The sequence below is a fragment of the Schistocerca cancellata genome, chromosome 10 (assembly GCF_023864275.1).
Source record: "Schistocerca cancellata isolate TAMUIC-IGC-003103 chromosome 10, iqSchCanc2.1, whole genome shotgun sequence".
In the NCBI taxonomy this organism is placed as follows: Eukaryota; Metazoa; Arthropoda; class Insecta; order Orthoptera; family Acrididae; genus Schistocerca; species Schistocerca cancellata.
This window is the reverse complement of record NC_064635.1, coordinates 4,941,655-4,963,877: the sequence shown is the minus strand read 5'-3', so window position 1 is coordinate 4,963,877 and position 22,223 is coordinate 4,941,655. Positions and strand designations below refer to the sequence as shown.

At 45.3% G+C, this 22,223-nt stretch overlaps 1 protein-coding gene across 2 annotated transcripts in view; it reads right to left on the bottom strand.

Annotated features, from left to right (window-relative positions):
- The window catches only part of LOC126106479 (GILT-like protein 1), a 91,548-nt gene extending 70,216 nt beyond the window's left edge, over positions 1-21,332 (bottom strand). For both annotated transcript variants that reach the window (XM_049912778.1, XM_049912779.1), the window contains exons 1-3: positions 21,195-21,332; positions 12,750-12,899; positions 2,699-2,872 (exon numbers count right to left, since the gene is read on the bottom strand). In XM_049912778.1, coding sequence (XP_049768735.1) covers positions 2,699-2,872; positions 12,750-12,899; positions 21,195-21,251 — 381 coding nt within the window. In that variant the 5' untranslated portion in view covers positions 21,252-21,332. The remainder of the gene's footprint in view (positions 1-2,698; positions 2,873-12,749; positions 12,900-21,194) is intronic.
- Between the last annotated feature and the right edge of the window lie 891 nt (positions 21,333-22,223).

The following is a 22,223-nucleotide window of genomic DNA, read 5'->3' as shown; positions in this document are numbered from 1 at the left end:
ATCATAACACCAATCAAGTTCCTCTCCGTTTGAACTAAGGTGATTACCGAGTGTCCTTACTGAAGACAGAACATTAAAGCCCAGTGTTTTGCTAATTAATGCCTCTTGAACATAACAAAAAAGTTAATGTGGCAAGAGATGGAGTTAAAGTAAATGATGCTTGCTGAAAATAATTTTCCTATTAAAACTGCTTATTAATATGTTGTTGCCAACTTCAAAATTAAAAATTCTTAAGACTGAGGCTTATAAAGTTTGGTTAGTAAATGATCACACTGCTGCCTGTTGTAAATCGCAGAAGGTAAGTCTGTATCTTAAAAGTGGAAAACTGCAGTTGTGGAAAGTTATATACCTATGCTTGCTAAGCAGTGCTTTCTTTTGTGTATTGAAAGTGCATATTAATGTTGTAACAGTATCTATAGTTTGTCTATTGTGCTCATACTAAATAACAATTAATAGGACAACCACTATCTATGAAAACAGTAACTTCTTTTATTGAAAATTCAGTGAGAATTTTTTTGTTAGTGACATACATTTAACTTTCATTCTAAATAGAACAGTATTTAGCTGAGACAGAAACTTAACTTATGAGCAGTTCATAATTTTGCAGTGAACTACATTTACAATTTTTTTATAAGATAGGAAAATGTTTGAAAAGTAATATTGAACATATGCCTATTTTATGATTCTACAGTCAATATTGATAGTAATATTATTGAGACCATTCAGTTTGAACAAGCCTTGAAGGGAAAAGTATATGTCGTTTTCTGTTGCCACTATGCAAATAGCCATGTTATCTTATAACTGTTAGCATTTTTTTTTAACGTGAACATATGCAGGTGCCAGAGTTCTTTGCACTCACGTGTGGCAAAATATAGGTTGTGTTTGTCTGGTAAAGTTACTCATACTTATATTCTTAAACAAGACTGTCAATAATTCTCTTGCCTAATTTGGCTGGCGACCGTTTTCCTTACTCTTTGAACAGTGTAGATAGGTAAAATATTGTTTGTTACTGTTTAAATATTTACGTGATTCTGGCTTTCACTTCCGATAAGCCACCTCCATTAGGCACAAAACAGTCAACATAACAAAATTCCTCTCAGAGGGTAACACTGCTCTGTTGCTTTATACCATAATTACTTTAACAAGACAGTTTTATTTCACGACCTGCCTCCAACTTTAAGGGTATGGTATAGCAGTAGCAGACAGGAGTTTTATCTGCTCCAGACAAAGACGTCAGGGTACTACGATGGCCGCGGCAGTTGACAACGCTGAAGGCAGCAGAGTTCTGCAGTTCCAGCAGCGAGGGCGCTGCCGGCGGGCGGTGTGGTTCGTCTGTCAATACGATTTTGAAGCATGCGCGGAATACTCGCTACACGCCATATATTGAGGAACGGATGGCGTCTTTGTCAGCTCACACCGCCTCCGCCTCCTGAAACTCCTGTCCGGCCGGACGTGGGGTCTGCATCCTTCCACCATCCTTCACACCTACAAATCCATGATCCGCCCCATCCTTTTTTATGCCAGCATCGCTTGGATTTTCGCCCCTCCCCGGTTCTATAAAGCACTCCAAATCCTCGAACGCCATGCACTCCGCCTCGCCTTCCGCATCCGCCTTCCGTCCCCCACGCGCATCCTCTACGACCTCATCCCCTTCCCCCACCTTCTCCTTTTCCTTGAACACATCCACACACTATATATTGTCCGCCGCCTTGATCCCCCTCACCCCTAATGTCTCCCTTCCTCTCCAATCCCAGTTGCCGCGCCTTTACCGTTGTGTCCCTCCCTCTCTCCATCTCCACACCCTCCATATCCTTTCCCAACACAACTTCCACCATCTACCCCTCCCGGATGATGAGCTTCGCCCTGACATCTACCCTTCCTACCAACTGTAACCCCCTCTTCCTGCCTCCTCCTCAGGGCTTCCTCTCCTCCCCCACCCTCCTTCTGAGCGGCTTTCCCCTCCTACTCCCCCTCCATCTCTTGTGCCTCCTTTCAGTGTCTCTGCGCTCCCTTCTGCCCTGTCTTCCCTTTTCCTCTCCCGTCCCCACGTGTCACCTGCCTCTTCGTGAACCCACGGTTGCCCCAGCCCCTCCTCTTTTCATCCCGCCGCTTCCTCAGCTGCCCCATGCTCTCCCCTCCTTTTCCATCCTCTCTGACCTTTCCCTCGGCAGGTCCCACCTGGTAGTTTTACTCTTCGTCGTGTGTGCTGCTAGTGGGTTTTAAGTGTGTTGTTTCGGAGTGTTTTTAATACTGTGGCCAACTTTTAACCTGTGCATGCGCATTCAGTGTCTTCTCTGTGTTTCAAGCATTGCCAACTGTGTTTTTTAACTTTCTGGTGACTCTTTTAACTGTCCCCCATGAACGTCTACATGTCCATGTCTTTTTACCTCCATTTTCTCCCCTTACTCTGTTTTATGTTCCCCTTTTTTATCTCCTTATGTATGTCTCATTTTATTATTGTTTTAGTTGTCGTGTCACTCGACTGAAGAGCGGCGGATTGTGCCGCTGACAGCCCTCCCCTGCCCATATGGGGCGGGGGAATGAAATCACAATAAAGAAAAAAAAAGCGTCTTTGTCAGTCTTGGATGGCTCACCTGAGGATGGCTGGCACTTGTGCAGTCGAAATATCGCGGCTGGAAGCTAACGACGACCGGCTGCAAGCCCGAAACCTTTTCGAATAGTTTCTGAACGAACGTACCTCTTGCGCGGCGGCCTGGACGTCGGTGTAGTCGCTGATGAGGCAGGCGGCGTACGAGATCTGCAGCGTGCGGCTGGCGGCCAGGGCGGTGCCGCAGGCGTGCAGCCGGTTCCCCAGGCACTCGGATGGTCCGTGCTGGCACGCGAAGTCGTAGCCCTCCGGGGTGGCAGTTACCTGCAAACGAGAGGAGGGTGAAAACATTAGTGCGCCATCACATTCGTCCAAAATAATACCGAAAACACTAGTGGCCTCTTTATTTCACCGACTCACGACACGTAATTGAGAAACTGAGCTGTGCAACGAGTCGCATTCTAGCCATATATGGGTGTAAGTATGGGCAGCATCCTCTTACACCGTTTGGTCCAGATAGGGTATCACCTTCACTGTTTTAAGTTTGCCTTTAATTTTCCCGATGCCATTTTCCGGGGAGGGCCGGCAGAAGTGGCCGAGCAGTTCTAGGCGCTACAGTCTGGAACCGCGTGCCGGCCAGAGTGACCCACCGGTTCTAGGCGCTACAGACTGGAACCGCGCGACCGCTCCGGTCGCAGGTTCGAATCCTGCCTCGGGCATGAATGTGTGGATGCGTGTGATGTCCTTAGGTTAGTTAGGTTTAAGTAGTTCTAAGTTCTAGGGGAGTGATGACCTGAGCAGTTAAGTCCCATAGTGCTCAGAGCCATTTGAAACATTTTTCTGGAACCGCACGACCGTTACCTTCGCAGGTTCTAATTCTGCTTCGGGCATGGATGTGTGTGGTGTCAAATGGTTCTGAGCACTATGGGACTTAACATCTATGGTCATCAGTCCCCTAGAACTTAGAACTACTTACATCTAACTAAACTAAGGACATCATACAACACCCAGTCATCACGAGGCAGAGAAAATCCCTGACCCCACCGGGAATCGAACCCGGGAACCCGGGCGCGGGAAGCGAGAACGCCACCGCACGACCACGAGCTGCGGACTGTGTGATGTCCTTAGGTTAATTAGGTTTAAGCAGTTCTAATTTCCAGGGGACTGATGATCTCGGAAGTTCAGTCCCATAGTGCTCAGCGCCATTTTTTTCCGGGGAGGATGGGTTGTCAGGTTTTCAGTTCATCAAGACCATCTTCAGTGGTGCATTCTCAGTTTGAAAGAGTAGTGCAAATGACGTCAGGTTAGTAGAGTAGTTGTGTACCTGTGAAAAGATCTGTGCACGAACCAAGCAACAACTACCACCGTCATACCTTATCAAAATATCTGGCCCAGAACCGTAAAAATTTCTGATCCTAAGTGAGTCTAAGAGGCTTCCCCGCAGTCGCTCGTTGACAAGTGTGGTGCGGCAGTTTAAGATAGCAAAACCAAAGCGTTTAAGAAATCTTTGGTGCATGAGAGTCGTACAAACATATCGTTGTTTGACAAAAAATGGCTCCGAGCAGTATGGGACTTAACATCTTAGGTCAGGCGTCTCCAAACTTTTTAGTCCGCGGGCCACATTGACTCCTCTACGAAGTCATAAGGGCCAAGATCTACCTAGTGGGATTAAAGAACACTAGCACTCCAGGATGACCGTAATGTAAGGCTAAAGGAAAGATGTAATCGCAAAAATCTAAGGTTTTGGGTATAGGTAGCACTGAAACGAACTACGATTTTTATTTAATTACATAATTTTGATTGGCGGACGTACCTGACCGAAATTCTGGCGTATTTTATTCTGGCGAATTTCACCGACAAAAAAGTATGTCACTGCACATTCTTCACGAAAGCGTCTTGCAAGTTAACGAAATCTCAGAATCATTGTTAGCAACACTATTATTGCAAGACGTAACAGAGGTAGAGTATGTCGACGCATTGTTATTTCAAGCGGCGCAACAATAAGTTTAGTTATGTAGTCTTGTGGCGAGTAGCAGAGCCAGAGCATATATTTGATAGCTCTGTTGCGTGATTGTGTCTATGTTGCGAGTGTGTCACGAGTTTTTTAGTGTTTTGTGCGCTGTACTAGTAGATGAGACGACGAAGTGTGGGACAATTCAAAGTTTGAATTCGAACAGAGAAGGAAAATCTGAAAATCGGAGAATGGTCTGTCTGTTTATTGTGGATAGCCACAAGTTTAACCATGACCTTGCGCTTTATAAAGACAGAGCTCCCACAATGTAGCGGTGTATTGGTCGCGATAGGCCTCGAAACTCAATTGTTGGCAGTATAGGCACCACCTCGAATATTTGGCGGGCCGGATACCAGGGATGTCCGGCCAGCTAACGCGGGCCGGTTTGCCGGCCCACGGGCCGTAGTTTGGAGACCCCTGTCTTAGGTCATCAGTCCCCTAGAACTTAGAACTACTTAAACCTAACTAACCTAAGGACATCACGCACATCCATGCCCGAGACAGGATTCGAACCTGTGACCGTAGCAGTCGCGCGGTTCCAGACTGAAGCGCCTAGAACCGCTCGGCCACTGCGGCCGGTCATTGTTCGACCATCGCATAAAGTCCCGTATGGACGACATGGTGACAAGCATCACTGGCGTAGAGAAACAACTGAAAGACTCAAAATCAACTAAGTCGACAGGTACGGATGGAATCCGAATTAAGTTTTACACGGGGTACTCCGCGGCTTTGGCCCATTACGTAACTGTCATTTATCGCGAATACTTGCCCAGCGCAAAGTCCCAAGCGACTGTGAAAAACAGCAGGTGACCCTAATATATAAGAAGGGTGAAAGAACAGAACAGGAAAATTACACACTAACATTCTTAACATAGGTTTGCTGTGGAATTCTAGAACGTATTCTGAGTTCTAACATAATGTATATCCTATACTGCAAAATGACGAATGACGGACGGACCAAGGGGATCTCAAAAGCAGTCTAGCACTGACAGAAAGGGCGTTCCTGGCCAAGGGAACTCTACTAGCATGAAACACAGGCCTTAATTCGGGGAACAAATTTCTGAGAATGTACGTTTGAAGCACGGCGTTGTAGAGAAGTGAAAGATGGACGGAAAACCGGAACAGAAGAGAATCGAAGCATTTGAGATGTGGTGCTACAGACGAATGTTGAAAATTAGGTGGACTGGTAAGGTAATTAATGGGGAGGTTCTGCGTGGAATCGGAGATGAAAGGAATATGTGGAAAACACTGACAAGGAGAAGACATCAGGAAATAACTTCCATAGTACTAGAGGGAGCTGTAGAGGGCAAGAACTGTAGAGGAAGGCAGAGATTGGAACACACCCAGCAAATAATTGAGGACGTAGGTTGCAAGTGCTACTCTGAGATGAAGACGTTGGCACACGACAGGAATTCGTGGCGGGCCGCATCAAACCAGTCAGAGGACTGATTCACTCAAAAATTGAGACCGAAAGTATGATGTCCACGAATCAACACGGTTTTACAAAGCATTCGTAGGGTGAACCTCGGCTTGCCCTTTTCTTACATGATATATTACGAACTACGGATGCACGGCAAGAGAGATTCCATACTTTTACATTACCGAAAAGCATTTGACACGATACCCCACATCTCTCTGTCAACGAACGTACGAGAATACGGAATGGGTTCCCAAGTATGTGAGTGACTCGGGGACTTCTTAAGCAACAGATACCAGTATGTTGTCGTCGACGAGGAGTGTTCATCAGAGATAAGGGTGTCGTTAGGAGTGCCCCAGTGATGAGCGATAGAACCACTACCATTTTTTATATATGTAAATGATCTGGCGGACGGGGTGGGCAGCAGTCCGCGGTTGTTTGCTGTTGATTCCGTGGTGTACGGTAAGGTCTCGAAGTTGAGCGACTGTAGGGAGACACAGTACGACTTAAACAGAATTTCCAGTTGGTGTGATCAATGACAGCAAGATTTAAAAGTAAAGCGGATGAGTAGGAAAATCAAGCCCGTAATGATCGATTACAGCATTAGTAGTGTCCTCCTTGACACCATCACGACGTTCAACAATCTGCAAATAACGTTGCGAAGTGATATGACGTGCAACGAGCACGGTCGACTTCGGTTTATTTGGTGGATTTTAGGAATGTATGGTTGAGTACTGCTGAAGTGTTTCGGTTTTGCACCAAGTAGTATTACGGGAAAACACAGAAGCAGTTCACAGGAGGGCTGCTTGATTTGTTACTGGTACGTCCGAACGACACTCAAGTAGTGGGGAGATGATTCGGGAACTGAAATGCGAATCCCTGGAGGGAAGGCGACGTTCTTCTACAGCAGCACTATTGAGAAAATTTGGAGAACCGGCGCTTGAAGCTGACTGTCTAACGATTCTGCTGCCACAAACATACACTGCGCGTAAGGACCACCAAGACACGATACGAGAAGTTATGGCTCATACATCTACATCTACATCTACATCCGTACTCCGCAGTCCACCATACGGTGCGTGGCGGAGGGTACCTCGAACCACAACTACCATCTTCTCTCCCTGTTCCAGTCCCAAACAGAACGAGGGAAAAATGACTGCCTATATGCCTCCGTACGAGCTCTAATCTCTCTTATCTTTATGGTCTTTTCGCCAAATTTAAGTTGGCGGCAGTAAAATTGTACTGCAGGCAGCCTCAAATGCTGGTTCTCTAAATTTCCTCAGTAGCGATTCACGAAAAGAACGCCTCCTCTCCTCTAGAGACTCCCACCCTAGTTCCTGAAGCATTTCCGTAACACTCGCGTGATGATCAAACCTACCAGTAACAAATCTACCAGCCCGCCTCTGAATTGCTTCTATGTCCTCCCTCAATCCGACCTGATAGGGATCCCAAACTCTCGAGCAGTACTCAAGAATAGGTCGTATTAGTGTTTTATAAGCGGTCTCCTTTACAGATGAACCACATCTTCCCAAAATTCTACCAATGAACCGGAGACGACTATCCGCCTTCCCCACAACTGCCATTACATGCTTGTTCCACTTCATATCGCTCTGCAATGTTACGCCCAAATATTTAATCGACGTGACTGTGTCAAGCGCTACACTACTAATGGAGTATTCAAACATTACGGGATTCTTTTTCCTATTCATCTGCATTAATTTATGTTTATCTATATTTAGAGTTAGCTGTCATTCTTTACACCAATCACAAATCCGGTCCAAGTCATCTTGTATCCTCCTACAGTCACTCAACGACGACACCTTCCCGTACACCACAGCATCATCAGTAAACAGCCGCACATTCCTATCCACCCTATCCAAAAGATCATTTATGTAGATAGAAAACAACAGCGGACCTACCACACTTCCCTGGGGCACTCCAGATGATACCCTCACCTCCGATGAACAGTCACCATCGAGGACAACGTACTGGGTTCTATTACTTAAGAAGTCTTCTAGCCACACGGAGGCACATAGATCGTCATTTTTCCCTCGCTCTATCTGTGACTGGGAAACGACTACTAATGATACAGACTACCCTCCGCCACGTACCGTCCGGTAGATTGCGATGTATGTATGTAGATGTACATTTGCTGGGTAGCGGCCCCTTCCAGAGTTCTAGCCGCGCGGGGTAGCCGTCGGAGGTTCGAGTCCTCCCTCGGGCACAGGTGTGTGTGTAGTCTTTAGCGTAAGTTAAGTTAGAGTAAATAGTGCGTAAGCTTAGGGAGCGATGACCTCAGCAGTTTGGTCCCGTAACACCTTACCACAAAAGAAAACAAACGAGACTTCTCCAGGCCTTACCATCTTCACATCAACTCGACAGGATTTTCACTTAAGTGGGGTCACATTAAACAAGAAGAACCAAATGTAAACACGGACGGATACTTCCGTTGCGGAGTCACTGTGTAGGGAATGGAAGGCCTTCGGAACGGGTGCATAAAAAGTAAACTTGTAGGTTATGAGCAACATCTGTTTGAACAACATCTTTACATCTGCTACATCTAAGTTCTTTGACCACAGCCCACATGTTTGTATGTAAACATACTGTATTTCACGAGTGTACATCATAATAGTGTAATATGAAGCTATACTTAGTAAAACTGTAATATGGTCGTGAAAATGACCATAAGTGTGTAACTAAGTGGCAAAACTATCACCACAGCATAACTGTAATCATGGTACTTCATCTTTATGTAAGTACAGATATATTTTCGTTAAATGCTACCTTACTGCTTACAATTGTCCCACTTGTATCTGTGCAGTGACAAGCAAATAATTTTTTTGTATTTATACAGTGATCTCCAACAGTACAAACATGTACAGGAATGTATAAACACCTGAAGATGGGCGCAAGCCCGAAACCGGTCGTGTGACAAGTAAATAACCTTTTATTGTGACTGGTAGCGGATATTTTTCTACACCCAATAAAGGAACAGTCACGGAGTTCGACAGCTTGTAGTTTATATCGGAGCTGACTGAAATCGAAACTGCTGGCGTTCGTGTGGTGGGAGCCGAAGTGTTTGGTGTGTTTCCAGAGGCACAGTATCGAAGGTTTATACCGCAGACGACCAAAGGCGAAAAATATCATCCTGTGAGCCACAACGGAGACGACAGTGTGTTGAGTGATCTTAGCGGACGGTCGTTACAGGGGACTGTGACAAAAAATAACGAGACCGACAGCTGCAAAAAAAGTCGCTGCACAAGTGAATGTTGCACTTGCGAACCCTGTCAGAACCAAAACAATAGCATGGGGGTCCCGTACGGACGGAATTGGTGCGGGAGCTCGTATTCCAAAAGCAATCATCAGTGATGCAAATGGGCTCACGAGGGAAACGTGGTGCCAGAGCACCAAAAGTTGGACTGTGGAAGAAAGTCATCTGGTCGGATGAGACTCGTTGCACACTGTTTCCAACTTCTGGTCGAGTTTACGTCGCAAGAGTGAACGACGTCAGGGATTCGGTGGTGATGTGGGCAGCGCCGTGGCTACTCTGCAAGGTCGCCAGGGACTGTTTCGATGCATCCCATAGTGTAATGTTTGTTTCCCAAAGGTGACGCTGGGTTCCAAGACGAGAGGACTCATTCTGTGGGCACGAGGGTGAATTGTCGCGTCTCCCGTGACGACCACAGTCACCAGATCTCAGTATTGTTGAGCTTCTGCGGTCTACTGTGGAGCGTGATCACTGTCAACCTTCATCACCATTACCTGAACCAGCTATCATTTTGCAATAAAAGAGCAGCATAAGATTCGCTTGAAAAATGTACATGATCTGTTGCGATAACGTCGTCTTTCCCGGCATAATAACTGACAATAATCTGTTCGGTTCTGCAGCCGGATCATGAAACCATCTTGAAATATTGTTTCGGCGGTCCACCTGGCCGCTATCTTCAGGTGAATAAGCTGTGGCACGAACTCCCCGAAACTGAATTATTCGGACTGCGAACGGCGGCTGTCTTTCATGCGCCGCCTACGGCCAACAGCGCGAGCGTAAGACATCGTCATTATCGGCCCTCTAGCAGTAATGAATGGGGTGGAAAGTGAAGTAATCGGTAAATCACTATCAAAAACTATTCTGATGGCTGACCTTTATGTTTTATTTTTAATGTTTGATAAAATAGGGTTTCAAATCTTACTTACTGGGTAACCCTTGTCTTTATTATTAAGATTGTCAGATAGTGGAATTTCAGTGGATTCTTTTAAAAAACATTTCCGCTAGCGAGACGCAGCAGCAACTCTGTGTCTTTTGGTGCACCTTTTTGCGTCCCTCGGTATGACAGTGCTCTGCCACTGCACGTTTCTCAGGCTGAAACAAAGTCGTGTGGAGATCTTTCTAAACACATCCGTCCTCAATGGTTCGAGTTGTTTCACCAATGTAAGCTTTCCCACAATGGCAGGATGTTTCATACACACAGGGCTTCTTCAGTCCCCAGTCATCCTTTACTGAGCCAAGGAGCGCTCTAATTTTGCCTGGCGGCCGAAGAAGACATATCCTTTTAAAACTCTGCCTATTTTCGATGGTATGCTCCTCGTAAAAGGTAGAAGAGTCACCGATTTACATCTATCTTCCAGTGGTTCCTTCTGAAGATCCAGAGTAGAAACTGTATGGCCAGTCTGCTTGGACACAACTTTAAGGTGATCCAGCTCTTGTGTGAAGTTTTCAGGGTTTGAAATGGCATCAGCTTTTCTTGCAAAAGTCCCCGAACGATGGATAACAGCTCGACGCGTGCAGGTAACGGACAGTGTGCGTGGGCTTTCGATAAACTGTATATCTCAGTGTCCCATCATGCTTTCTGTAAGCCAAGACATCTACAAAATCAGGTTTTCCATCCCTTTCAACCTCCATCGTAAACTTGATGCCAGGATGAGGTCAAAAGTGTTTTCCACTTCCAGCCAAGATTAGAGCGTTCCTTGGCTCAGTAACGAATCACTCGGACTTGATGACTCCGCCTGCCGGGGTGACCGAGCGGTTCTAGGCGCTACAGTCTGGAACCGCGCGATCGCTACGGTCGCAGGTTCGAATCCTGCCTCGGGCATGGATGTGTGTGATGTCCTTAGGTTAGTTAGGTTTAAGTAGTTCTAAGTTCTAGGGGACTGATGACCTCAGAAGTTAAGTCCCATAGTGCTCAGAGCCATTTGAACCATTTTTTATGACTCCCGGTGTATACAAAATCCCCTGGCATTTGTGTGAAAACTTATATTGGTCAAACAGAATGAGATTTTCTCTCTGCAGCGTAGTGTGCACTGATATGAAACTTCCTGGCAGATTAAAACTGTGTGCCGGACCGAGACTCGAACTCGGGACCTTTGCCTTTCGCGGGCAGTTGCTCTGCCAACTGAGCTACCCAAGCACGACTCACGCCCCGTCCCCGACAGCTTTACTTCTGCCAATACCTCGCCTCCTACCTCCCAAACTTTACAGAAGCTCTCCTGCGAACCTAGCAGAACTGAAAGAAAGGATATTGCGGCTTAGCCACAGCCTGGGGGATGTTTCCAGAATGAGATTTTCACTCTGCAGAGGAGTGTGCGCTGGTCGAACAGTTCATACCATCCAGGTTCGATGTGTTGACTACCAACGCCACACATATTTGTTTGAGCCTCAGAAACCTGCGGTGGCAGAGCGCCACCTTACCGAGGGACACAAAATGTTGTGTAAAGGGAGACAAACGGTTGCCCCAACGTGTCGCTATTCCAACTGTGTTTGAAAAGAATCCACTGCAGTTACACTGTCTGACAACCTTATAATTAGAGACAATGGTTAGCATTTAAGTGAGACTTGGAGCCCCGTTTTATGATACATTAAAAAACAACAGCCTTCCGTTCAGCTATCAGAATAGTTTTTGAGAGTGGTTTGCCGCCTTTGGCAGTTTCCTCCACTGAGGAGCTATATGTTCACTTCTGTTAGAGGGCAGTTGACGACGATTTCTTGCGCACGCGCTTTTGGCCTTACGCGGAGTATAAAGGAGCCTCCGCTCGCAGTCTGACTAATTCAGTTGCGGGGAGTTGGTGGAACAGCTTACTTACCTAAAGATGGTGGCCAGATGCACTGCCGAAACACTAAGATGACTTCATGATCCGGATGCAGACCCGAGGAGAATATTATACACTCACAAGCTGCGTCATTGTCACGAATTAAACAGTGGCCCGTATATACAATATGTTTCCTTTAATTTACATCTATGGTCACAAACTTTTTGCTAATAGATTACCGGTTTCGGTCGGTAATGACCATCATCAGATCTGCTTTATAAAAACAACAACCTAATGTACTTCAGCCATAGTGGCATCGTCAAATGTTAAATGCTCGTGCTGATTCTGCATTTAGCATTTGACGATGCCACTATGGCTGCAGAAAATTATGTTGTTGTTTTTATAAAGCAGACCGGTAATCTATTAACAAAACGTTTGTGACCATAGACGTAAATTAAAGGAAACTTATCATATTATACATTACCATTATTTATTCATTCTGAGAAGCTGTTTTGAATGCCAATTGTTTTTCTATGCCTGATCAGAAAGAATAATGCGCTGCCATATTTTAGTTCGCCCCCCGTCCAGATACTCCGTGCGCATGCGCGGAGACGTCGACGACACCGCTGTAGCGTTGATGTTTGTGAACTGCAGTCGCTGAACAAACTCACGTGCCGTAACAACATTCACATGCTGTACCAGAACTGTTTGCAGCAACGTAAGTAAGTTGGAGAGGAGCTCAGACTCACGTTGGCCTTCCCGAAAGGCACGAGAACCGGCCGGATCAGCTCCGGGTCCCGGAGAACGGCGGGCAGCAGCTGCTGGACCACGAAGTCACGTGAGTAGGGGCACTTGGCCTCGTAGTAGACGGTCGCCAGCACCGGCTCGCAGTCCACGCCCTGGAGAAAAAAAAAGCAGTGACAGAATAACAACAACAGCTACGCTGAAGGACAGTGTAACGGTTTCCAGACAGCAATCAAAGGTCAGCAAAGGGATGTCAGTTACTTTATTAGCACCTTCCTCTAAACGTGAAAAAAAAAAAACTTGTTATGTGCCTGGCGTGTTATGTATTGATCTGCTGACAGACGTATTAGGTTGGTGCATAAGGTAGTAGCATTTTTTGTTTTCCGTGTTGGCATTCCGGTTGCTATAGGTTCATTTATCGAGTGCCATTTTTTATTTGTAGTTACTTGTTGTAAGTAGGTTGTTTAGGTTTTTATGTTGGTAACGCCACGTAGCACTCTATATGAAAATCACTGACTGTGCTGTGTGAAGACTGTGGCTGGTTTCCATTGTTGGAATATTTGCTACTGTAGTGTTGGGCAGTTGGCTGTGAACAGCGCGTAGCGTTGCGCAGTTGGAGGTGAGCCGCCAGGAGTAGTGGATGTGGGGAGAGAGATGGTAGAGTTTTGAGAGCGGATGATCTGGAGTTTTGTCCATCAGAAAGAGTAAATTTGTAAGACTGGATGTCATGAACTGATGTATATATGATGACTTTTGAACACTATCAAGGTAAATACATTGTTTGTTCTCTATCAAAATCTTTCATTTGCTAACTATGCCTATCAGTAGTTAGTGGCTTCAGTAGCTTGAATCTTTTATTTAGCTGACAGTAGTGGCGCTCGCTGTAATGCAGTAGTTCGAGGAACGAAGATTTTTGTGAGGTGAGTGATTCATGGAAGGTATAGGTTATTGTTAGTCAGGGCCATTCTTTAGTAGCGACTATTGAAAGCCAGATTGCGTTGCGCTAAAAATATTGTGTGTCACTTTAGTGTTGATCAGAATAAGTAAAGAGAGAAATATCTGAGTACGTTCAGCTATGCTCAGCTGTTTGAAAATCAAATAACATTAAGAGGTACATCAGCACAATAATTCATTAATTTTTCTAAGGGGATGTTTCACTGTTGATAACAGTCATTTTGTCGTTTGGAGACTCAGAGGAGCCGTGGACGCTAGAAAATGAAGCGAGAACTGGAGAAATCGGAACATTTCCGACATAATATTCTCCTGCTTGAGTTCAGTAGGGGGCTGGCACCAGCAGAGGTAGCCAGAAATATTTCTGCCCTGTGTATGGGGACAATGTCGCTGGACGCAGCACCGAAACAAATGGTTTTCTCGTGTTAAGGAGAATCGTTTTGACATTAGTGACCCTCCGTGTTCAGGAAGGCATTTGGGATTTGATGAAGATCGTTTAACCGCTTTAATCCACAATGGTCAACGTTAGTGTACACGAGAACTGGCAAATGTGATGAAGTGAGGTCATTCCACCATAGTGCGACGTTTGTATGCAGTATGGAATGTTCCAAAATAGGCTGTATGGGTTTGCATGCCCTAAGCCAAAATCACGAAATTCAGCGGGTGTCCATATCTGCATCTCTGCTTGCATCTTAATTGGCTTGTGAACAATACCGACGATCGCAATTCTGTATCGTTACTGGTGAGGAGACACAGTATCTTTATGCTAACACAAGGAAAATAAAGGAACTGTTGAACCCAAACGAAGCGTCAGCTCCCCACACACAGACCTGCGCGCGTACACAAAAGATAATGTTCTGCATGCGGCAGAAGAGTGACGGGGCGGTTTGCTGCGAATTGCTTCAGCAAGATGTGACCGTCACTACCGACGTAACAGCTGAGACGTACCGAAGAGGCAGTCCAAGAACAACTATCAGCAAGACTGCGTGAAGTGATGCAACTTCACGATAATGCCCACGAGCGTTCTGCTTTATTGGCAATAAGACACTGTACAGCAGTTGGGTTGGGGAGTCATTCCGCATCCACCGCATTCACCTGATCTTGTGCCCTCAGATTATCACCTTTTCCGCTTTGTATCGAACAACCTGCAAGGAACTTCCTTTCCGGATGAAAAAGCACTCCGAACATGCCTCAAGGAGTTCTTCCTCTCAAAACCACGTGATTTCTACAGTCGCGGAATTGAAAAGTTACCGCAGGGTTGGAAGACTGTTGCAAATAGTGAAGGAGAGTATATTACTGATGACTGGAGTCTGCGTTATGTTTATCCCTTCTGTCTACTAAAGTTTTGGAAAAACGCTACTAACTTATGCACCAGCAAAATTACTGGAAGAAGCCCTGATTTATTGGAGCTATGTCTTATTGTATCAATGGTCATGATCCAATAAGCAGTTTTGTAATGATATCTAACTTCAAAGTTAAGGAAAAGAAATAGTCACGCTAGAACACACTTACAAGAAATCCGTGCCAGTGTAAACTGGCAGCCGGAACTTGTCTAATGGAACAGCAAACTGAATGAAATTGCTCTTGAAACGCTATCGAAATTACAGGTTGTTGATATGGTCAGTTTGTAACTAAACACCCTGAAATAGGATGATTTATCCTGAATGTAATCACAACACCTTAATATGGAAACTGTCTACCACTGACAGTATGTTACCAAAGTAAATGAATACTTATGTAGCACATCAACAAAATGTCCTTGTACTGTTGTAGAAGCTGAAGGCCTCACTACAGTGTCCTGCACAGATTACTGAATGGAGACATCAGTCTACGCACTATACAAATCTGCGACAGCCAAGCTTAGTTCCAGAGCCATCATGTAAGCTTACCTTTCACAGCATGAAAATTATTCATGCAGGGAACGGGATATTTATTACTAGTGGGTGAGAGAACTGAATACGGATAAAATATTTCACTGTCTCTACCATGAATAATCACGGGATAGTGAGAATGTTTGCAAGTGAATGTTTGCAAGTGAATGTTTGCAAGCGAATGTTTGCAAGCGAATGTTTGCATGCAAATGTTTGCAAGCGAATGTTTGCATGCAAATGTTTGCAAGTGAATGTTTGCAAGCAAATGTTTGCAAGCGAATGTTTGCAAGTGAATGTTTGCAAGCGAATGTTTGCAAGCGAATGTTTGCAAGCAAATGTTTGCAAGCGAATGTTTGCAAGCAAATGTTTGCAAGCGAATGTTTGCAAGCGAATGTTTGCAAGCGAATGTTTGCAAGCGAATGTTTGCAAGCGAATGTTTGCAAGCGAATGTTTGCAAGCGAATGTTTGCAAGCGAATGTTTGCAAGCGAATGTTTGCAAGCGAATGTTTGCAAGCGAATGTTTGCAAGCGAATATTTGCAAGGGAATGCATGCAACTGAACAAGAAGAGAATGGAAGCTTTCGAAAGGTGGTGCTACAGAAGAATGCGAAGAAGAGATGGGTTGATCATGTAATAAATGAGCGGGTACTGAATAGAATTGGGGACAAGAGAAAATTGTGGTACAACCTGACTAAAAGAAGGGATCTGTTGGTAGGACACAATCTGAGGCATCAAGGATCACCCATGTAGTACTGGAGAGAAACGGGGAGGGGGGGGGAGTAAAAATCGTAGAGGGAGACCAAGAGAAGCAGATTCAGAAGGACGTAGGTTGCAGTAGTTACTGAGAGGTGAAGAGGCTTGCACAGGATTCAAGAGCATGGAGAGCCGCGTCAAACCAGTGTTTGGATTGAAGACAGTAACAAGAACAGATGGAGAGGGAGGAAGGCTGGTAATGTCAAGATGGCATCTCACAACACACAAGCTGGTGTACGATAATTTAATAAATGAGTAGAGCATAATTGTCTAACCAGAATTCTCATTTGATTCCATTACCACCGAAATAATCAAACAGGGGATACAAACAACATGCGATTCACGATATACGAGGTAATGAGATCGCCGGCCGGAGTGGACGAGCGGTTAAAGGCGCTACAGTCTGGAACCGCACGACCGCTACGGTCGCAGGTTCGAATCCTGCCTCGGGCATGTATGTGTGTGATGTCCTTAGGTTAGTTAGGTTTAAGTAGTTCTAAGTTCTAGGGGACTTATGACCACAGTAGTTGAGTCCCATAGTGCTCAGAGCCATTTGAACCATTTTTGGTAATGAGATCAACAACACTGCGAGCGATCTGGCAACGCTGTGTTGTCCTACTTGTGTAGACTGGTGCGTCCATCCCTTCCAGACGCTCAGACCAAGTTTCAGCTCTGTACGGCCATCACGTCAATTTTAGAGCGCCATATGTGTAGTTGTGTTACCAAAATGGAACACGCGAATTTAGAGCGGCGTTATGCCACGACGTTTTCTGTTAAACTTGGGAAATCGGCGATTGTGACTTAGGAAAGTTAAAACAGGCCTACAGAGAACATTCCTTATCAAGAACACAAGTTTTTCGCTGGCACAAACCATTTTTGGAAGGCTGAGAACACGTTCAAGATGAACTTCACTCAGAGAGACCTTCACCTTCAGAAACCGACGAAAACGTCGAACATGGGCATGCTCTTGAAAGAGCAGGCCGACGTTTAACAATAAGCATGATGGGCGACCCGTTAAGCACTTCCACCGTATACCAAATTCTGACCAAAGTTTTGAACATGCGGAAGGTTGGTGCCAAAAAACCACACAACTGGACAAAAGGACAATCGAAGAAACGTGCGCGTTGATCTCTTAGGGAGGATAATCAGAGACGACAAAAGGTTCAGTCGTGTTATCACGAGAGACAAATCCTGGATTTTTGGGTACGATCCTGAGACAGATCGGCACATTGAGGAGTAGAACAGTGAGCCATCTCCTCGACCGAAGAAAGCTCGACTGATCAAATTAAAGATCAAAACAATGCTGATTTGCTTTTTTGACAGAAGGGGTACTGTGCATAATGAATTTGTTCCTCCAGGGCAAACAGCTAACCAAGTTATTTACAAATGTATTCCTGAAACGCTCATAAAAAGTGTGAACCGAGTTAGACCGGAAATTCCTGATAAGTGGATGCTCCATCATGACAACGCCCCATGTCAGGCGGCCACTACCGTCGCGGAACTTTTTACCTCAAAAGGCATTTTTGTTGTTACACAGCCCCCCTGTTCACTTGATATCAGTCCTTGTGACTTTTTTCTTACCCCGAAATTGAAAAATTGAAAAATGTCTTAAAAGGACGTCGTTTTGGGACTCTATACAAAACAATGTGACCGACATGTTAAACGCCCTACCAGTTGAAGCCTTTCAGCGCTGCTATGAAGACAGGGAACAACGCCTACTCCTGTGTATTAGTGCCAGAGGGAACTACATTAATAACGATTGTAACTGCCGGAATGTTGACTACAAGCATGCAAACTTATATGCATTGCGTTGCAGTAGCTCCGGTTGTCAGTCTGTGTGACAGAACTCCATGCCTGTTTCATTTGGTCAGTCAATACAGAGACGATAACGCTGGTTTGGGGATGACACTCGAGCTGTCGTCCGATAATGTCCCTTATGTGATCGATTGGGGACGGAGCTGATGATCCAACAGACCAAAGCGACACTGTGTACAGCACGTACGTTGAAACAGCGGTACGTGGGTGAGCGTTATCCTGTTGGAAAACACTCTCTGGAGTGCTGTTCCTGAATGGCAGCCCAACAGGTCTACTCACCAGACTGACGTGCCGATTTGCTGTCAGCGTGCGTTGGATAACGACGAGAGGTCTCCCGCTGTCATAAGAAATCACACCGTAACTCCAGGTGTGAGCCCAGTGGGTCTGGCACCCACACAGATTGGCTGCAGGCAATCACCTGGCCTCCTCCTAATCTACATAAGGCCATTACTGGCGCCGAGGCAGAACCAGCTTTCATCACAAAAAACATCGGGCCTCCACGTTGCCCTCCAATGAGCTCGCACTTGGCACCACTGAAACAGCAATGGCGGTGGTTTAGGGTTAGTGGAATGCGCGCTGTAAGTCGTCTGTCATGGAAGTAACCGATTTTTAACAGTTCGTTGTCTCACTGTGGTGCCAACTAGACTTCTGCTGCAGATGCAGTACGATGCGTCAAAGCCAAAGCCCAAAACACGATGGTCATACCTCTTGGTACTTCCACGTGGCCGTCGGGAGCGCAGTCTTCCTGCGACCTTGCATTCTGGTGACTACCGCTGCCAGCAGTGGCTACGTTCCTGCCACGTCTTTCTGCAGGGTCGCAGGGGGACCATCCTGCTTCTCGTAGCCCTGTTAGACAATCCGGTTCGAACTCACAGATGTGTTGATACAGCATCTTTGTCACCTTAATGGCATTCTTGACTGGTGTCACCTAACCACGTCTAGCATCAAAGGTAACTAACGCTCACGACCAGTGATCTCTATAAAACGTGGATGATGAACTTCAGCTGTCTGATCGTGCCGGTCATAGATGCTCATACTAGGTTTCTTGCCAAATTACAACATGGCTGGTAGGCTATGTCACGAGAACAAGAAAAGAAAATACTTTTCGATTCTGCTCCCACATCAGCCTATTACATCACATATTGACATAAAGCTCACAATAATAAATCAGTCTGCAATTGTTTGTCACGTACAGACCGATGGACATTTGCTTGCCAAACTACAACATGGCGGACGATGCAAAGCACACGTGTAGATTAGATTAATACTTGTTCCATAGATCATGAATACGACACTTCGTAATGATGTTGAACGTGTCAGGTTAATAAAAGATGTCTGTACAAGATATTACATTACACAAAATATTGCATGATACTAATGTTTAAGTTGTTTTTTCCCTTAATTTATATCTAAAAATTCAGCCAATGAGTAGAATGAGTTGTCATCTAGAAATTCTTTTAATTTATTTTTAAATGTTAGTTGGCTATCTTTCACGCTTTTGATACTGTTTGGTAGGTGACCGAAGACTTTTGTGGCAGCATAATTTACCCCTTTCTGTGCCAAAGTCAGATTTAACCCTGCATAGTGAAGATCATCCTTTCTCCTGGTGTTATAGCTAAGCACACTGCTATTAGTTTTGAACTGGGTTGGATTATTAACAACAAATTTCATAAGTGAATGTATATACTGTGAGGTTACTGTGAGGATCCCTAGATCCTTAAATAGATGTCTCCAGGATGACCGTGGGTGGGCTCCAGCAATTATTCTGATTACTCGTTTTTGAGCAATGAATACTTTTCTACTCAACGATGAATTACCCCAGAAAATCATGCCATACGAAAGCAGTGAATGGAAGTAGGCATAGTAAGCTAATTTACTGAGATTCTTATCACCAAAATTTGCAATAACCCTAATAGCATACGTTGCTGAACTCAGACGTTTCAGCAGATCATCAATGTGTTGCTTGCAGTTTAACCTCTCATCAATGGACACACCTAAATTTTTTTTAAATTCTACCTTTGCTAGAGACTTCTGTTCAAAGTCTATATTTATTACTGGAGTTGTGCCATTTACTGTACGGAACTGTATATACTGTGTTTTATCAAAATTTGAAGAGAGTCCGTTTGCTGAGAACCACTTAATAATTTTGTGAAAAACATCATTTACAATTACATCACTTAGTTCTTGGTTTTTGTATGTTATTACTATACTTGTATCATCAGCAAATAGAACTAACTTTGCATCTTCATCAATGTGGAGTGGTAAGTCATTGATGTATATCAAGAACAGTAAAGGACCTAAGACCGAACCCTGTGGGACCCCATACTTGATAGCCCCCCAGTTTGAGGAATCAGCTGTTGTTTTAACATTACATGAACCACTTATTTCAACTTTATGCAGACACGCTTCAGTCCTATACTCAGAGACCAGACTTCTACATCCAGGATGTATAGGGATCACTGCTCACAACCGTTAGGGCGGGTATTTAAAACGAACTTGATTTGGATTCCCATATTCGTGATACTAGTGGAGTACCTGCAGTTTACACGAGAAGAGAATAGAAGCTTTTGAAGAAAGACCGTTGATAATTAGATGTGTAGTAAGGATTCCCAGTGAAGTAATAGTAAACAGTGGGGTGAAGAGCATTTTGTGGCACAACTTCATTAAACTAAGGCTTCGGTCAATGGAACATGTCCTGAGGCCATGTGAGCGATCGTCAGTTCGGTAATGGTGGAAACTGTGCAGCAGGGGGGTGGGGGAGATAGAAAGTGTGGAACTAGACCACGGGGCACGTGTACGGTAACTTCGCGTGTACGGTAACCAGGTGCAGCTGGATGAAAGTTGTGGGAGTTTTTCAGGGACGGACAATCTCGAATAGCATAGCCAAGTGTGGAGAGTTGCCTCAAAGCAGTCTCCGTAACGGAGAGCACGACAAAAAACATCAACAGCAGCAACGGCGCAGTAGCTGCGCTCAAACAGTTCAGACGCAGTACGGATGACTTTTAGATCCAGTGCACGGCTCTCACTGGTAACAACACCTGCTCGCAGCTGTGGTACCCACCTGTGTGACAAGTGCCGAGAGCAGGCACAGAAACGCTAGAGGCTGCAGAAGGCGCATTTTTAAAACAACCTGCTGCTACAGTTGTTCGACGTCTTGTCGGTCGGCCGCTACACTGAACGGACACTACGAACACTCGCGAATATATGCCAGAGAAGAGCCGATCGAGCTGAGTGTGATAGCGGGGTTCGCTTGCTGCTGTGTCCGCGGCAGGCTGAGCGAGCGTCGTTTTGTGCCTCCCGGGAGCCGCGGAGGTAGGCCGGAAGCTCCCTGGCGATAAGATAAATGCGTGTCACGTCTAACGAATAGACGTTGTCAGGTACTTGAAAACCTGCACTGCATTAAGCAAGTAATACTTCAGAGTATCTGCGTCTTTGTATTTCCCACTTGGGCACTTCATTATCAATTTTATTAACTTGGCAATTTTGGCTGATTATGCAGATAAGGACGTGACCGTTTGAGAGATTAACAAAGAAACGTCTGATCAAAGAAGTGTCGCTATCACCCGTTTTGCGGTTGCTCACTTCTAATGTTGTAACGGCCTGCGTCTCGCTTTGACTTCATGTAACGACGGCTACAGAAAAGTCCGTTTCTGTACCTATGAGGAGTAACCCATGACAGTAGAGGCTGACAATCGTCATTCTGAACGGTTTGCATCAGAAAGTTCAAACAGCACGGTTGGCTGAGGGGCATGATGGGGATTAATATGCGCATGCGCACACGCCTTGATGCTGTCGGCCATGGTCAATTGGACGCGTTCGTCAATAAGCAAAACTGGCGCGTTTGGGGGACTCAGAATGCGAAATCGACGAGTCTCTTCACCCGCAACGAGTGACTGTGTGGTGTGCAACCTCCAGACACGGAATAATCGGTGCGATATTCCTAGATGGCACAGTGAGTACCGAACGGTACGTGAAGGCTTTGGAAGATGACTTCATCCCCATTGTCCAAATTGACCCTGATTTTGAGAAGATGTGGTTCATGCAAGACGGAGCTCGATCCCATCGAAGCAGGAGAGTGTCTGATGTCCTG